General features: G+C 41.8%; 1 protein-coding gene across 1 annotated transcript in view; it reads left to right on the forward strand.

The window, feature by feature from the left end:
• Positions 1 to 1,225: 1,225 nt before the first annotated feature.
• Positions 1,226 to 14,336, forward strand: part of ASB4 (ankyrin repeat and SOCS box containing 4) — a 54,713-nt gene continuing 41,602 nt past the window's right edge. Inside the window, exons 1-2 of the mRNA XM_008058591.1 lie at positions 1,226 to 1,433; positions 8,612 to 8,911. Coding sequence (XP_008056782.1) covers positions 1,247 to 1,433; positions 8,612 to 8,911 — 487 coding nt within the window. The 5' untranslated portion in view covers positions 1,226 to 1,246. The remainder of the gene's footprint in view (positions 1,434 to 8,611; positions 8,912 to 14,336) is intronic.

A 14,336-nucleotide genomic window follows, 5' to 3' on the forward strand; every position in this document is an offset into this window, starting at 1 on the left:
TGTGATTCGACCTCAGTGTGGGCTCCACGAGTTATTTACTTTGTGGAAATTTGAAAGGTGGTGTATGGATGACTTGTTTTCTTGTATTCATGCCAACATCAGTAAAGTAAAATAGAATTTGTCTTGCGATTTACAACCATGTTTTCACACTTAGGTAAATTCTAAGAATCAAATAGTAGTATCATTAAAAATTTTAAAAAAATGTATGTTGCTAATTATTCTGCAGAACGTTCAAGCCAGTTTTTACTTCTACCAACATTATATAAAAATGCGATTCACTTGCATTCTCTTTAGTACTTGTTATCATCATTTTCCTAATTTCTATCAATTTTAAGCAAAAATAGTGAGTATATATTTTTCGCTCCAACTTTTGTTTTGAAAAATATCAAACGTACAGAAAATATGAAAGAATCACATAATGGACGCTTGCATATTCACTTAAGGATAAAAATATCCTTCCACATAACAATATCTTTATCGTACCTTAAAAATTAACAATTCTATAGTTTCAAGTAATGTCTGGTCCATATTAAATAGCTCTACAATTGTTCCAAGAAAGTCTTTATCAACTGGTTTTTGGGAAAATACAAAATTTAGTAAAGTTCATTCACACATTGCACTGAGCTGTTTTGTCTCTTCAGTCTCTTTTTACCTAAAGGTCTCCTCCCCACTGCATTTTTTCATGATACTGACATTTTTTCAAGTCTAGATCTCATGGAAACCTTCTGTTTGTTTTCAAATGTGTACTACCATGCTTGATTTTACAGATTCGTATTACAAAATTATTGGAGTTTTCCAGAAACACATATATCAACAGCTACAGCATATTCTCATTTTTGGCAATGGGTTAGTCAAACCGAGACACTGGATATCCAGTCAGGCACCAGATGTTTTTACTGAGGAAAAAGAAAGAGCACTGAAAGCTTTTAAATCTTACGTTACTATTTTGCTCATCTAAGAGATAATTGTGACATTTCCTGCCCAGAAATGTATCGCAGAAGCTTTCCCTCACACCAACATTGTGTATCAGTGATCGAGTTAGTTAAAACGGAACCAGTGTAGAGGACCCAAGAGACAGTGGCAACCAGGCAGGATATTTTGAAGTTTGAAATGATCCCTGTATAAATAGAACGGACCAGCATAACTTTGGGATAAAATTAGCTGACGGGTTGTGGCCACTCCAGCCTTGCTTGCTGGGTGCGACTCTCCCGAGAAGTCACAACAAAACCTCCAGACGAGGGGAAGCATGGATGGCACCATGGCCCCTGCCACCACATCTGGAGCCGCCAGGTTAGCCAAGAAAAATTTCCTGGAGGCTCTGAAATTGAACGACTTTGGGAAACTAAAGGCGATTTTAATCCAGAGGCAAATAGACGTGGACACAGTGTTTGAAGTTGAAGATGAGAATATGGTTCTGGCATCTTATAAACAAGGTAAAAGATACAGGTGTAATGGTGAAACCAGTGGAAAACGACTTGTTGTTAATGCCCAGTGTCAGTTACCTGCTCTAAACTGGTAGCTCTTACTGTTTCTTTAAGTACTGATTTTAAAAATAGTCCTAATTTGATCTTTTCTTCTTTTTTCTTTTTTACGTTGTTAACAAACATTGTTTATTAAGAATTCACAGTAGTTGTCTTGCAGACTTTGCAGGTGCCAAGGAATCATGGTAAGGAAATTGTATAATAACACAGTGTTACATATATAAAGGAAAAAAAGGTGAAATATAATGCTTTAAAAAATGATTATAGAATAAATTACACTTTAATTCAGAATGATTGACAAGCTTACATGGAACATCTGGGCAGCTGTTTAGAACTCTTGACTTTTAAAACTTAAGATCTCTTCGTCTTTTTAAACTAGAAAGTGTCATAAGCTGATGTATGTATATATAAAAATATTTGTGTCTTTTCTTTTTCCACCTCTGTGCCTAAGATTTGAAATCCTAGATAGTCCTTTTTAGTAACTCACTGCCTGCTTGTAACTTTTTTTTTCTGACTATGATGATAAAAAATTAAGACGACATTTCTGATTCCAGCTAGCAGGTTGTTGAGAGCTGAGCTGAGTTGTGCAGCTGGGTAGGAACAGGCTTCTCATGCTCAGCTAACGGCCACTTACGGACATGTCACCTCGCTGTCCTCATGCATGAAAAGAGGATCCCGGCATCGGTGGGATTCAGGAGACGTGGTTAAAGTTGTGTCATAGGAAACTTAACAGTTCTCGTCATTTTAATGTTTTCAGTTCAGGCATAAAAGTTGAATTTAGCAAAACAGAAAAGTTAACTTTTCCCCCCTGAACTACCATAATAATTCAAAATCGTTTATAAGCTGGACACAGAATACCTGCCTTATAAAGAAATAAGGAAAAAAATTAGAACACTTTTTTTAAAATCAAGGAACTTTCTGGAGCCCATATCAAATACATCAGAAATAAATGAAAAGTGTGCTGATTCTGACGCTCCAATCAACTAGTTCATTTGGGAACTGGGGTAGTTAGGTCATTGGCTGAGCGGACCACAAATCCTGCTCCATATTGCTCCATTTAAGCAGGGTAGAAGCCGAGGCCCTGTTTCTAGCCTTTAGAGAGGGATGGTCATTATTTCTCATGTGTAAAGATGTTTTCTGTTTGTATACAAATCACCAGTGCCACCCATTTCCAGACACACATGCTAATGGCACATTAATTTACTAGCCTCGACTTGCCAGCCCTGAAGGAAATGCAGATCATTAAGGCCAGTTACTGTGTTTGTGATTTTTACTTGAGGGCTTTGGAATAAACTGTCATTGCTGTTTTGCCTGGAAGACAAGGGAGTGTTCGGTATATTTTTAGGCTGATGGAACGATGTTGAGCCCTATGTCAGTGGATTGCATTCATCTTATAACTTTGCTCAGTGAATGAATGCCTGAATACTAAACTAACTGTAGAGGTATTTTTAACAACTTATCTTTGTGCCCGAAGTCAGTGGGTAGGCTGTGTGACCCTGAGTTGCAAAGGCCGCCTCCTCTCATCTCCGAGATTGCCAAGTTGCACAGACATGCGGAACCTCTGAGGATTTGAGAAAGGAAGCTCTGGGTGCCGGCTCTCAGAAACAGGTGCTGCTTCTCTATGAAGCTTGCTTGGGGTGTCACCGCCCTCGAATGAGGAGAGCAAGCATTTTAAATTCTTTTTGTCAGATCTGAGCTGCCTCCAGTGCTCCTCACAGAGCAAAATTTATATCCACACTAATCGGTGTTTTCACAATGTTAGAACCGTGGGATGTGGCTTCCACTTGGGGGACAGTGAATTATACACTCTGGGAAAAGAACAGAGCAGCTCCACACTCATGTCCTGCGGCCATATGTCCACACAGGAATGACAGGGTTCTGGTCACATCGCCAGGGTTTATGCAGGAAATCCTTGGCTTGTACATGCATGTGTGGAGAGAAATATGTGCACTCCGTTTAGCGTGAATGTGGTGCAAGAACCTGTCATTTTAGTCTTAAACCTGGGTGAAAGCCTCGTCTTTCTTCAAAGCCTCTTCCAGTTTTTTCACATGCTTCCTGTCTAATTAGTGAACCTTTTACAACTCCTGTTAGGAATGGGAGTGATCAATAGAATCCCAGCTTCTTGTCGACCTGGGTTGCTCTGTCAATCTCTCAAGTCATAAAGGACTTCCAGGGAGTGGCGTGGAGCAGGGTGGTCCACAGTGGCTGGTGAGTTTACTCTATTCTGAATAGTTCTAAGGAATGGGACCATGTGGCCTCGAAGGGTGGGGTGGGTGTCTGACTGAAACTCTGTGAGACTATTAAATTCAAGCAGAACTTTTGGACATTGGATGCTGTCAAACCGCTATGTCCTGCACTGCCCTTTGATTTTTTTTTTGTTTTTTACTTATTTTTTTGTTTTTGAGTTGGAGTCTCACTCTGTCGCCCAGACTGGAGTGCAGTGGCCGCTCCCAGCCACCGCAGCCTTGACCTGCTGGGCTCCGGCGATCCTTCCGCCTCCGCCTTCTGAGTAGCCGGAATTACAGGCATGCGCTACCACACCCGGCTGATTTTTTGATTTATTGTAGAGATGAGGTCTTGCTGCTCAGGCGTGTCTCGAACCCGCGGGCTCAGGCAATCCACTTACCTCAGCCTCCCAAAGGCGCAGGATTACAGGCTGAGCCACTGAGCCCGGCTGCCCTTTGATTTTTAAAGACTTCTAGAAAGGTCTGCACAGAAGCATGCATGCATCATAAATGTGCACCTTGATTAATTTTCACATAATAAACAGACCTGTGTTACCAGCATCCAGACAAGGGAACAGAACATTACGGTTTACTTTTAATGTGTGGGAACCTTCATGTTTCAGTGACTTTCGGTTTAATAAGCAAGACAATGTGTGAAACCCATACCAATGCCATACTACTTTTAAATTTCTTTGCTTAATTAATACTATAATTCTCTATTTAACATTTGATCATCCTGCAGAAAAGTAACAGCGGTCTAATCAATTCTAAACCATTTTTATTTATTTTGGAACCTATAGACTTTTTTCACAGGATTTAAAAAGTGACTAAATTTCATCCTTAAATATAGTACATCTAGGTTACTATGAAAGCCAGTGCATGGTTTTTGGAATGGTAACTCAGAACTCTCCTAGCAAATGAATCCACTCAAGACCTAAAGGCCACCCAAATTGACAATGTCATTGTCAATAATCAAAAGCTGAACTCATAAGCAAATACAGAATGTGGCTTTCGTAAGGAAGATGGGACACAGCTATCAGGTTACCAAGAAGTCTGGAACTCTTCTGATTCCCCTACAGCACGAGGCCTGTTTATCTTGCCAGTCTGGCAGAGAACAGATTTGACAACCAGACTCCAGACTTCACGTCCAAACCATGGGTCCTATCTGTCTCCAGCTCCTGATAATGAGTCTTACAGATTGCGAGATCTCACTTTCCTTTCTCAAGTTGTTTTAAGCCTCAAAGTCAGGTCTTCAGATAAAATAATGTTTTATTAATAATAATAATAAAAATTTCGCCTGTACTTTGTAAAGCAAACATTTAAAATGTGCTGGCTGACATTTGAGAGACCTCCCAGGGAGTGGCAGAGAAAAAGGGTCTTAAAAACAAAAACAAATGAGCAAAAATTGTGTTTATTGGATAATCCCTTTAACATAGGAAAGGCACAAGAATAAATACATGAAGAGCTTTTTAACTGCCAAAAGCAGTTGAATAGTCGGGGGGGGAGTCACTGATATGAAATTTATTATGAGGCAAGCATGAAGTATTTAGGGCGAAACCAAATGCAAAAGAAACCTCTAAAGAACATGCAAAGTTCCTTTATACCAGCTTTCACCGGCAATCTATGTACATGAAGAAATGCCTTTGAAACCAATTCCAGTCAGGCATGGTGGCTCATGCCTGGGAGGCAGAGGTGAGAGGATTGCCTGTTTAAGATTAGCCTGGGCAACATGGCGAGATCTTGTGTCTGTAATAAATTAAAAAAATTAGCTGGGCATGGTGGTATGCACCTATAGTTCCAGCGACTTGGAAGATTGAGGCAGAAAGATCACCTGAGCCCAGCAGGCCGAGGCTGCAGTGGCTGTGAGCATGCCACTACACTCCAGCCTGAGCAACAGAGTGAGACTCTGACTCAAACAACAACAACAACAACAACAACAACAACAAGAAAAATGGTTTTCAAAAGTTTTTCCAGCTACGCATTTTGCTTCTCTCCAGCTACACGAGCTTTGGCTCATTCAGGAAATGGACAGCATATCATACTTATCTCCTTGGTTGAAATTCCCTCACCAGCAGGTTCATCAGGGTCCTTTTGTTAATCAGGGTAATGCAAGCCAAGTCCCTCATCTATGGTCCACAGCTGCTGGTTCTTTGCTTGGCAGTCATATTTTTTATTAAAATAACCAATGGATAATTTCACTTGAGAACTTTCTGACAGGTCCTCTGTCTACTAAGTAGCAACTACTGTCCAGGTCTCTTGAAAGCACTTATTTCTACTCTCCTAATGACAAATCTCTTTATCACCGAACTTTCCTCTTTGCTGGAAATTCACTCTCCTGCCTTCCTTTCTCTGTCCTGGACTCCTTTTCCTTTCTTCAGCATTCCATCTTTTTTTTTTTAAATTTTACATTTCAATCTTGTTTCCCTCCCACCACTTTGAGAGTTATCCTGAAAATATTCACTATTTAAAAAACTGCCAAGAGTTGTGCTCCAGCCTATAATCCTTCAGAACTGTGTCCACACATGGACACGGGCAGAGGAACTGATTGCTAACCCGCCCCGAGCAGCATGTGCAAACTTTGGCTGTGACAACAGCGGCTTCTCGGGCGTGGGGCTCTTGCAACACAGATAACATTGTGATTGGTAACTGTCTCAGAGCCCGGGCTTAGCTGGTGGCCTTCTAGACATGTGAACATCCTTGCCAAATGCTGGGCAGAGCCAGTCCCCTCTTCTGGAAGATGGCACAGTCCCTGTCATGCTTCCTGGGCTGGGTGGCATCTACCTAGCTGCTTCGGCCTTGCTTCTGGTTGTGGATTTAAATTAAACACACAGAGAGGATTTGTCTGCATGTCTTTGCAGGGGCAGCACTTCTAGATTTCCTTGTGAACACTTAGCTACATGGGACATGGGCTTGCAGGTGAACTGCATGTGCCCTCAGCTTGCAAGTGACTGATGAGAAATTAGGGGAGACAGAGTTAGAGTTGGCCTGAGTCAGTGCGAGCCCCATAAACATTAGCACCACGTGCTACTCAGCCTCTTCCAATGAGTCACCTTCACTTGTTCAATGGAGGCATTGCCAAGATGCACCCTAAGTTCCTAGCATGCAGATGATCAGGAAATCATGAAGGCAAAATTGTGTGAACAGCTTACGTGTCGTGTCACGGTCTGGAGAAGGCAAGTGGCAAATGTGAAGAGAATGACATCGCATAGGCATGGTCTGTGTCTGAGACCTCCTGTGGGGTTTGTGCTGGGGCGAGTCTGCCTTTGCCTTCTATTCAGGCTCTTGCACACAAGGCCATGGCTGCACTGACTGCACACCTGGGGGCGTTTTTTCTCTACCTGGAACTGCCTTACTCTTTTTAATGACTGTCTGGTATTCAACTGTGTGGGTATACCATGATTTACTTAACCAGTCTCCTGGCAATGAGCATGGAGTTGTTTCCAGCTGTTCAGCCATTATGCATGATGCTGTGGAGCCTGGATTTACACACCTGGGAGCACCTTTCACGGAGTACTGTGTGGATGGTGTTCCTTGGAGTTGGGCAGTTCAGCTGTTTTCCAGGACACTTCACATGCGAGTGACCATGCGTGTAGGGTAGACACTCGGGAGCAGCACATCTTCAGTGCTTTTTCCCTTAAGTGAGAGATTTTTGAGTTCTGCTACCAGGCTGTCTGATGTGGCCATCAACACCAGTGTGCCTTTGGTTGCTCATTCCCTTCTCAGAGAGGGTGGTGCCCTGAAGTTATTGTAGAGGGTAGTACACCCTCGAAGCCATCACCCCAGCATGCCCTAGGTTGCCTATCTCTTCTTGTCGAGGGTGGTACCCAGATTTCCTCCGACTCCATCTTGCTAGTGGAGGACACAGCTCCTCCAGCTCTCGCTCTGGGTGTGCACCTTTATTAATGTAGCTCATGACTGAGCTAGTAGTGTCTTGGCAGCCCCCTCCCACTGTCGGGTCATCTCGAGATTGTTGTCAATGCAAATCCCTTGATTTTTCTCAAGTAAATGACTGTGAAACAGTATTCTGCTTACCTTTCACCTGTAGGGGGAAACTTTTTAAGCTGAAAGTCAACTTTTGCTTTATCCCCATGGGGTCTTACTTTATCATCTCAGCCCTTGAGTCTCTTCTGACTGCTGAGCTGCCTCTTCACCTTCTTGCCATCAGCACTCCTGCTTCCAGCCCTTCTCTCCGTGCTTACTTTCCATTCCCCACAGATAGAGGGCATAAATGCTGATGTCACAAGTATAGACATCAGAAGGCCTATCAAGTCATCAATGTTATAGTTTGTCACATGTAGAAATCACTGGAGACTAGAAAATAAACTAGAGTTTTTCAGAGTGTGTAAGTCATAGGTCAGAGAGAGAAAGGCGAGAGAGAGAGAGAGGGAGAGAGAGAGATAAAAAGAGCGTGCACGCGTGTGACTAGTGGGAAAAATGTATCTGTGATCTCAGTTCTGAACACAACTATGTTTCTGGCCAGTTAATTTTTTGTGTGGAATCATTGGAATCATTCAAGACAAACTCTCAATGATTGGAAGTTTAAAAACAAATTCCTGAAGCGTCTCTTGTAACTCACCGTGTAAAATAAAATACAACCACATAAATGAACTTCCCAAGCTCAAATGCCTTCAAGACCCAGAAAGGTAAAGTAGATAAAGGAACAAGATACAGTAGTAAGAATAGTAGAGCTAGTGAGAACTTGAGAAGTTGCCCCATGTAAGTGCATCGAAACATGCTATTAAGCAAGACATTTGTAGACACGTTGGCTACCAGCCTAAAACCTCTGAGTTATTTTGCTCCCAATTTTATAAATGTGACCAAAATAAAGTACTTTGTGAAACTCTTCATGAGATAGGGAGAAATCCTAGGCCCAGAGGTTAAGCTTTCTTTCCTTTTCTTCTTCAGGTTATTGGCTGCCTAGTTATAAGCTGAAGTCCTCCTGGGCAACAGGCCTGCATCTCTCTGTCTTGTTTGGCCACGTGGAGTGTCTCCTGGTGCTCCTGGACCACAATGCCACCATCAACTGTAGACCCAATGGGAAGACTCCTCTTCATGTGGCTTGTGAGATGGCCAACCTGGAGTGTGTGAAGATCCTCTGTGACCGCGGAGCAAAACTCAACTGCTACTCCCTGAGTGGACACACAGCGTTGCACTTCTGTACAACTCCAAGCTCCATTCTCTGTGCCAAGCAGTTGGTCTGGAGAGGTAAGCCTTTCTGGGTGGCCTACGTTGTTCTCTGCTCACACACTGGGGATCTCAAGACCCAGTGAAGTCAACTTACCTGGGGTGATATTGAGTTCTGCTAGTCTAGGTTATTCATCTGTGATCATGGAATCTATCATTATGCTTTAATTGTAGGAACTTCATTATTGACTCATTTACTTAACAAATAATTACTTAGCTGCAATTCTGCATTAGGTAATGTGCTAAGTAAGTGAAAAAGAAAAAATAACTGTGACCCTCAAAGAGCTTATGCTCTAGCAGGGGAGATACATATCAACACAATAAATTCATAAATATGTAATTATAAACAAAGAAAGTGCTTTGAGGGAGGAAACAGGGAGGTATGAAAGAGAACTTGAGAAGGGACTATTATAATATGTGTAATGACTTCCCTAGGGATATAATATGTAAGCTGAAATTTTAAGAATAAGAAGAAGCCAGCCATTTAAAAAAAAAGTTGCCAAGAGGAAGAGGTGTTTAGGCATAGAGAACAGCATGAGCAAAATTGCTAGGAGAGCAAAAATCCTGAAGTATTAAACAAATGGAAGAAGATGGGTATCACGGCGTGGGGTGGGGTGTGAAGAAAAGGAGGCACAAGGAAGCGCCACAAGGTGACATGGATTCATTGGTTCACAAGGGGCCTCTGGGGCCAAGGTACAGTGTTTGGAAATAGTGCCATTAAAAGGTTTCAAGTAAGGTGACATGGTTTAATTTTCCCTTAAGGTCATATATAGAGAATGGTTGGCAGGAGCAAGGAAGAAGCAAGAGGACCCGCAGGAAGCCGTTGTGGTGGGTTAGGAGACAGAAAGAGGTGGCGGCACTCAGGGGCATGCATGGACGGGAAGATTAGGAGATGGGTTGCAGTAGATTTTGGAAGCGGAACTGATGAAATTTGAGGATGGATAGAGTGCGGGTGGGGCACAAAGGAAAAGGAAGCTCCAAGTGTCATGGCCAGGTTTCTGGTTTTAGGAAGTAGGTAGATAGTGATGCCATTTTTTTTTTTTATTTTTTTTTTTTAGATAAAGAAACTCCAGGAAGAAACATCTGTGTGGGGATGATTTTTTTTTTTTTTTTGAGTTAGTCTCACTCTGTCACCCAGGCTGGAGTGCTGTGTCGTGATCCCATTCACCACAGCCTCAACCTGCTGGGCTCAGGCAATCCTTCTAACTCAGCCCTCCTAGTAGCTGGAAATACAGGCATGCTCCACCACATCCAGCTAATTCTTTTATTTATTGTAGAGATGAGATCTCGCTAAGTTACCCAGGCTGGTCTTGAACCCCTGAGCTCAGGCAATCCTCTCACTTCTGCCTTCCAAAGTGCTGGGATGACAGGTGTGAGCCATCATGCCTGATGCAGAGCATGATCAGTCAAGTCCATTTTTTAAAGGTCAGTTTATGGAAGGATAATTTTCACTTGTCAAAATTCATTATTTTTGTGAAACACCCTTTTTTGGGGGGGTGAAACCATCACCATGATCCTCTAAAAAGTCCCCTGACTCTCTTTCTAATGGATCCTTTTCCCCTCTGCTCACTCCCGACAACCACTGACTTGTTTTCTCTTCTTACAGTTCTGCCTTTTTCAGAGCATCATGTAAATTAAATTACATACCACTTAGCCTTTTGAGTCTGGTTTTTCTCTTAGCATAATGCATCTGAGATTCATCCACGTGGCTGCATGAACCAGAAAATCAGAACTTTTTACTGCCGAGCAGTAAGCCGTTGTATGCGTGCAACACAATCTATCCACTCTCCAGAGAGGGACTTTTGGAATGTTCCTAGTTTTCTTCAATTTTGAGAAAAAACTGATATAAACCTTTGTGTACAGGTTCTTATGTGAATATACTTTTATTTCTCCTGGGTAAATATACAGGAGTGGGATGATAGTTGTACGGTAAATTTATAAAAAACTGCTATGCAGTTTTCCAAAGTGCTTGTACCATTGTGTGTTTCTACCAGCAGCGTGTGAGAATTCCAGTTGCTCCCAATCCTTGCCAGACTCAATAATGTGAGATTTTTTAAAAGAGATACAGTTTAGCCACTCTAACATGTTTATAATGGTATCTCATAGGTTTTAATTTGAATTTCTCTAATGACTAAGGATGTTTGAATATGTTTTCATGTATTTATTTGCCAACTGTATAGTCACTTAGGTGAAATGTCTGTTCATATCTCTTTTAAAAATTATTATTACTTTTCTATGTAGAGACAGGGTCTTTCTGTGTTGCCCAAGCTGGTTTCAAATTCCTGGTGTCAAGTAAAATCTTCAGCCTTGGCCTCCCAAAGTGCTGGGATTACAGGTGTCTGCCACTGCACCTCTTTTGTTCATAACTTTTTTTTTTTTTTTTTGAGTTGGAGTCTCACTCTGTCACCCAGACTGGAGTGCAGTGGCCGCTTCCAGCCACCACAGCCTCGACCTGCTGGGCTCCGGCGATCCTTCCGCCTCATCCTTCCAAGTAGCCGGAATTACAGGCATGCGCTACCACGCCTGGCTGATTTCTAGATTTATTGTAGAGATGAGGTCTCGCTGCCCAGGCGGGTCTCGAACCTGCAGGCTCAGGCAATTCACTCACTTCAGCCTTCCAAATGTGCGGGATTACAGGCTGAGCCACTGAGCCCAGCTCATAACTTTTTTTTAAATGAGTCTCTTGTTTTGTTATTATTGATTTGAGAGAGCTCTTTACATATACTGGATACCAGTCCTTTATCAGATATGTAGTTTGCACATTTTTAAATTTATTTTTTGACTTTTCATTTTTCTATCAATGTCTTTCAAGGAGCAGAAGTATTTGATTTTGGTAATCCATTTGCCGATTTTTTTTCCTCTTATGGCTTATGCCTTTTGTGTCCTATCTAAGAAATCTCTAACTCATTCGGGTAACACATATTTTTCCCTATGTTTGTTTCTAGAGGTTTTGTGATTCCAGGTTTTACTTTTAGGTCTAGGATTCACTTTGAGTTAATTTTTTATATGATTTAAGGTTCATCTCATTTTAAATGGATGCCCAATTGTTTCAAGACCATTTGTTGAAAAGACTTTTTTTCCCATCGTTGACTTTCCTTAGTGTCTTTATCAAAATTTGGTAGGTCATATATGTTAGGATTTATTTCTGGACTCTAGTTTATTCCACTGGTCTATTTTATATTCTTCGTTAATGCTCCACTGACCTGATTGCTATAGATTTGTGTTAAGTCTTGAAATCAGGTAGAGTGAGTCCTTCTAGACTGGTTTTTAAAATTAATTAGTTAATTAATTAATTAATTAATTTAGAGTTAGAGTCTCACTCTGTTGTCCAGGATAGAGAATAGCCTTGACCTGCTTGACTATACACTATAGCCTTGATCTGCTGAACTAAGAGGATCCTTCTACCTCAGTCTTCCAAGTAGCTGCAACTACATACATGAACCACCACAGAGGGCTAGTTATTTTATTTATTTTTGAGATGAGGTCCTACCAAGTTGCCCGGGCTGGTCTTGAACCCCTGGCATTAGGCGATCCTTTTGCCTCAGTAACCCGAACTGCTGGGATTACAGATGTGAGCCACCACATCCAGCTAAGATTGGTTTTAAAAACGAGAAGTTTCATATCTTGTTGAGACTTTTTTTTAAAGTTTTAAAACAAAGTTTATTTGAGAAAGAAGGGAGAAAAGAAAGGGAGACATGCCAGGGTTGGCATGGATGAGATAAAGCGCCCTTGTGAGATTTTAAAGTGAGTAAATCAAATGCACTTTTCAGGAGAGTGCTCTGGACAGAAGCCATAACTTCAGAATTGTTGGTTTATAGATTGTATTTGAAGCCAAGGAAATCCATGAAATCATCCGGTTAAAGAGTATATATAGAGAAGAGTGAATGTGTGAACCAGACCCAGAGGATTCTAGCATGGAGCTGTTAGAAGGATGGAGAGGAGTCAGTGAAGGAAGTCACATGTGGGCAAGTAAGACAGAGAACTCCAAGCATGGTTGGCAACACAGGGCCTGAGAGACAGGAGGGCCCAGACAGGGTGTGGCCGCCATCATGGCCACCACTGAGGCTTAGTTAGGAGTTAACGAGACTGGATGGCAAAGTTTTGATGAAATTACATAGAAGCCAGCAAGTATAAGGTGTGCATGGCATATGTAAACAATTGCTAGAAAAGGGAGGCTCTATAGGTGAGTGTAAGAGCAGCATGAATGCTGGAAGGATCTCGGGGGCTCACAGGGGGGTGTTACCTACAGTTGGAGATGACAGGAAATGCGTATGTGCCCAAGGGGAGGAGTCACAAAAAGAAAACTGTTGAGGATGCACGAGACAGGCTGCCTGTAAGGCTCCACCTTTCAGAAGCCAGGATGAGATAGGATCCAGAGACCATGGGACCAGCCTCGATTTCAACAGGAAAGATCCTTCTAAGGGCCAGGGCCTTCATGAATTAGACCAGAGATTTCCTATCTGATGACTCTCCCTCTCAGTAATGTATGAGACAAAGACATTGGCCCAAATGAGAGGACAGTAGCAAGTGAGGGCATCAGATGTTCAAATGGTAATTGATGGTTTTGTGTTTTGTATGATGTCAGTTGATGACACTGCACTAGAAACACCTAGAGAGGAGTGTCATGTACTCTTAACAGAGCTTAAATGGATCCAAGCTGGAGGCAAACTGATAATGCACATCTAGGCTTACAAGCTTTTTTGTTTTTCATGATTTTTCTTTTTTCTTTATTTTATTTTAAAGATGTGGGGTGCAATTCAGGATTAGGTATACATGTAGTCATTATACAGGTAAAGTTGGGGCCTTCCTTTGGTCCCCACTTTGCCTGGTTTGAGATCATATACTCTCATCGATGTTCTGCCCCTCCCCCCTCCCCTGGCAGTATCCCACTACTGCCAATCCCTTTCTTACAGTATTATAGTAAATGTTCAGGGTCGTCTTATGAGTGAGAACATGTGGTATTCAGTTCTTTTTTTCTGTGATAGATCACTGAGTGTTATAGACTCTGAGTCCATCCAAGTTGCTGTGAAGTTAATAATTTTGTCCTTCTTTATGGCTGTGTAATATTTCATCGTGAAGGCTTACAAGCTTTTTTAACGCAGAAATTCCACTCCAGGTGCGGGGACCTTTGGCCCCAAGGTTCTTGTTGGTTTCTGCCCTCAAATTCAGGCTTTGGATATTGTCTCTGAATAGGGCTATACCTAAAGTCAAAGGAATAAGGCAAGAGAAAGAAGAAGGAGATGCTTGGCATGCACTTCAGAGTTGTGCTTGGTCTCATGCTCTGTTGCACACAGAAATTAAGAGACTTTATCCTTCTGTAAGAGTTTTCAGAGGAATCCATTTTATTTTATAGTTTGGTTTTAGAAGTTTTGACTGGTTAAGGAAATAATTTAAAAATATACCACAATTTATAAAATACATCCTGGCACTCATGTTTTTATTGTAT

Source organism: Carlito syrichta, unplaced genomic scaffold (genome assembly GCF_000164805.1).
Source record: "Carlito syrichta isolate Samal-C Ts95f unplaced genomic scaffold, Tarsius_syrichta-2.0.1 Scaffold303499, whole genome shotgun sequence".
Classification (NCBI taxonomy): Eukaryota; Metazoa; Chordata; class Mammalia; order Primates; family Tarsiidae; genus Carlito; species Carlito syrichta.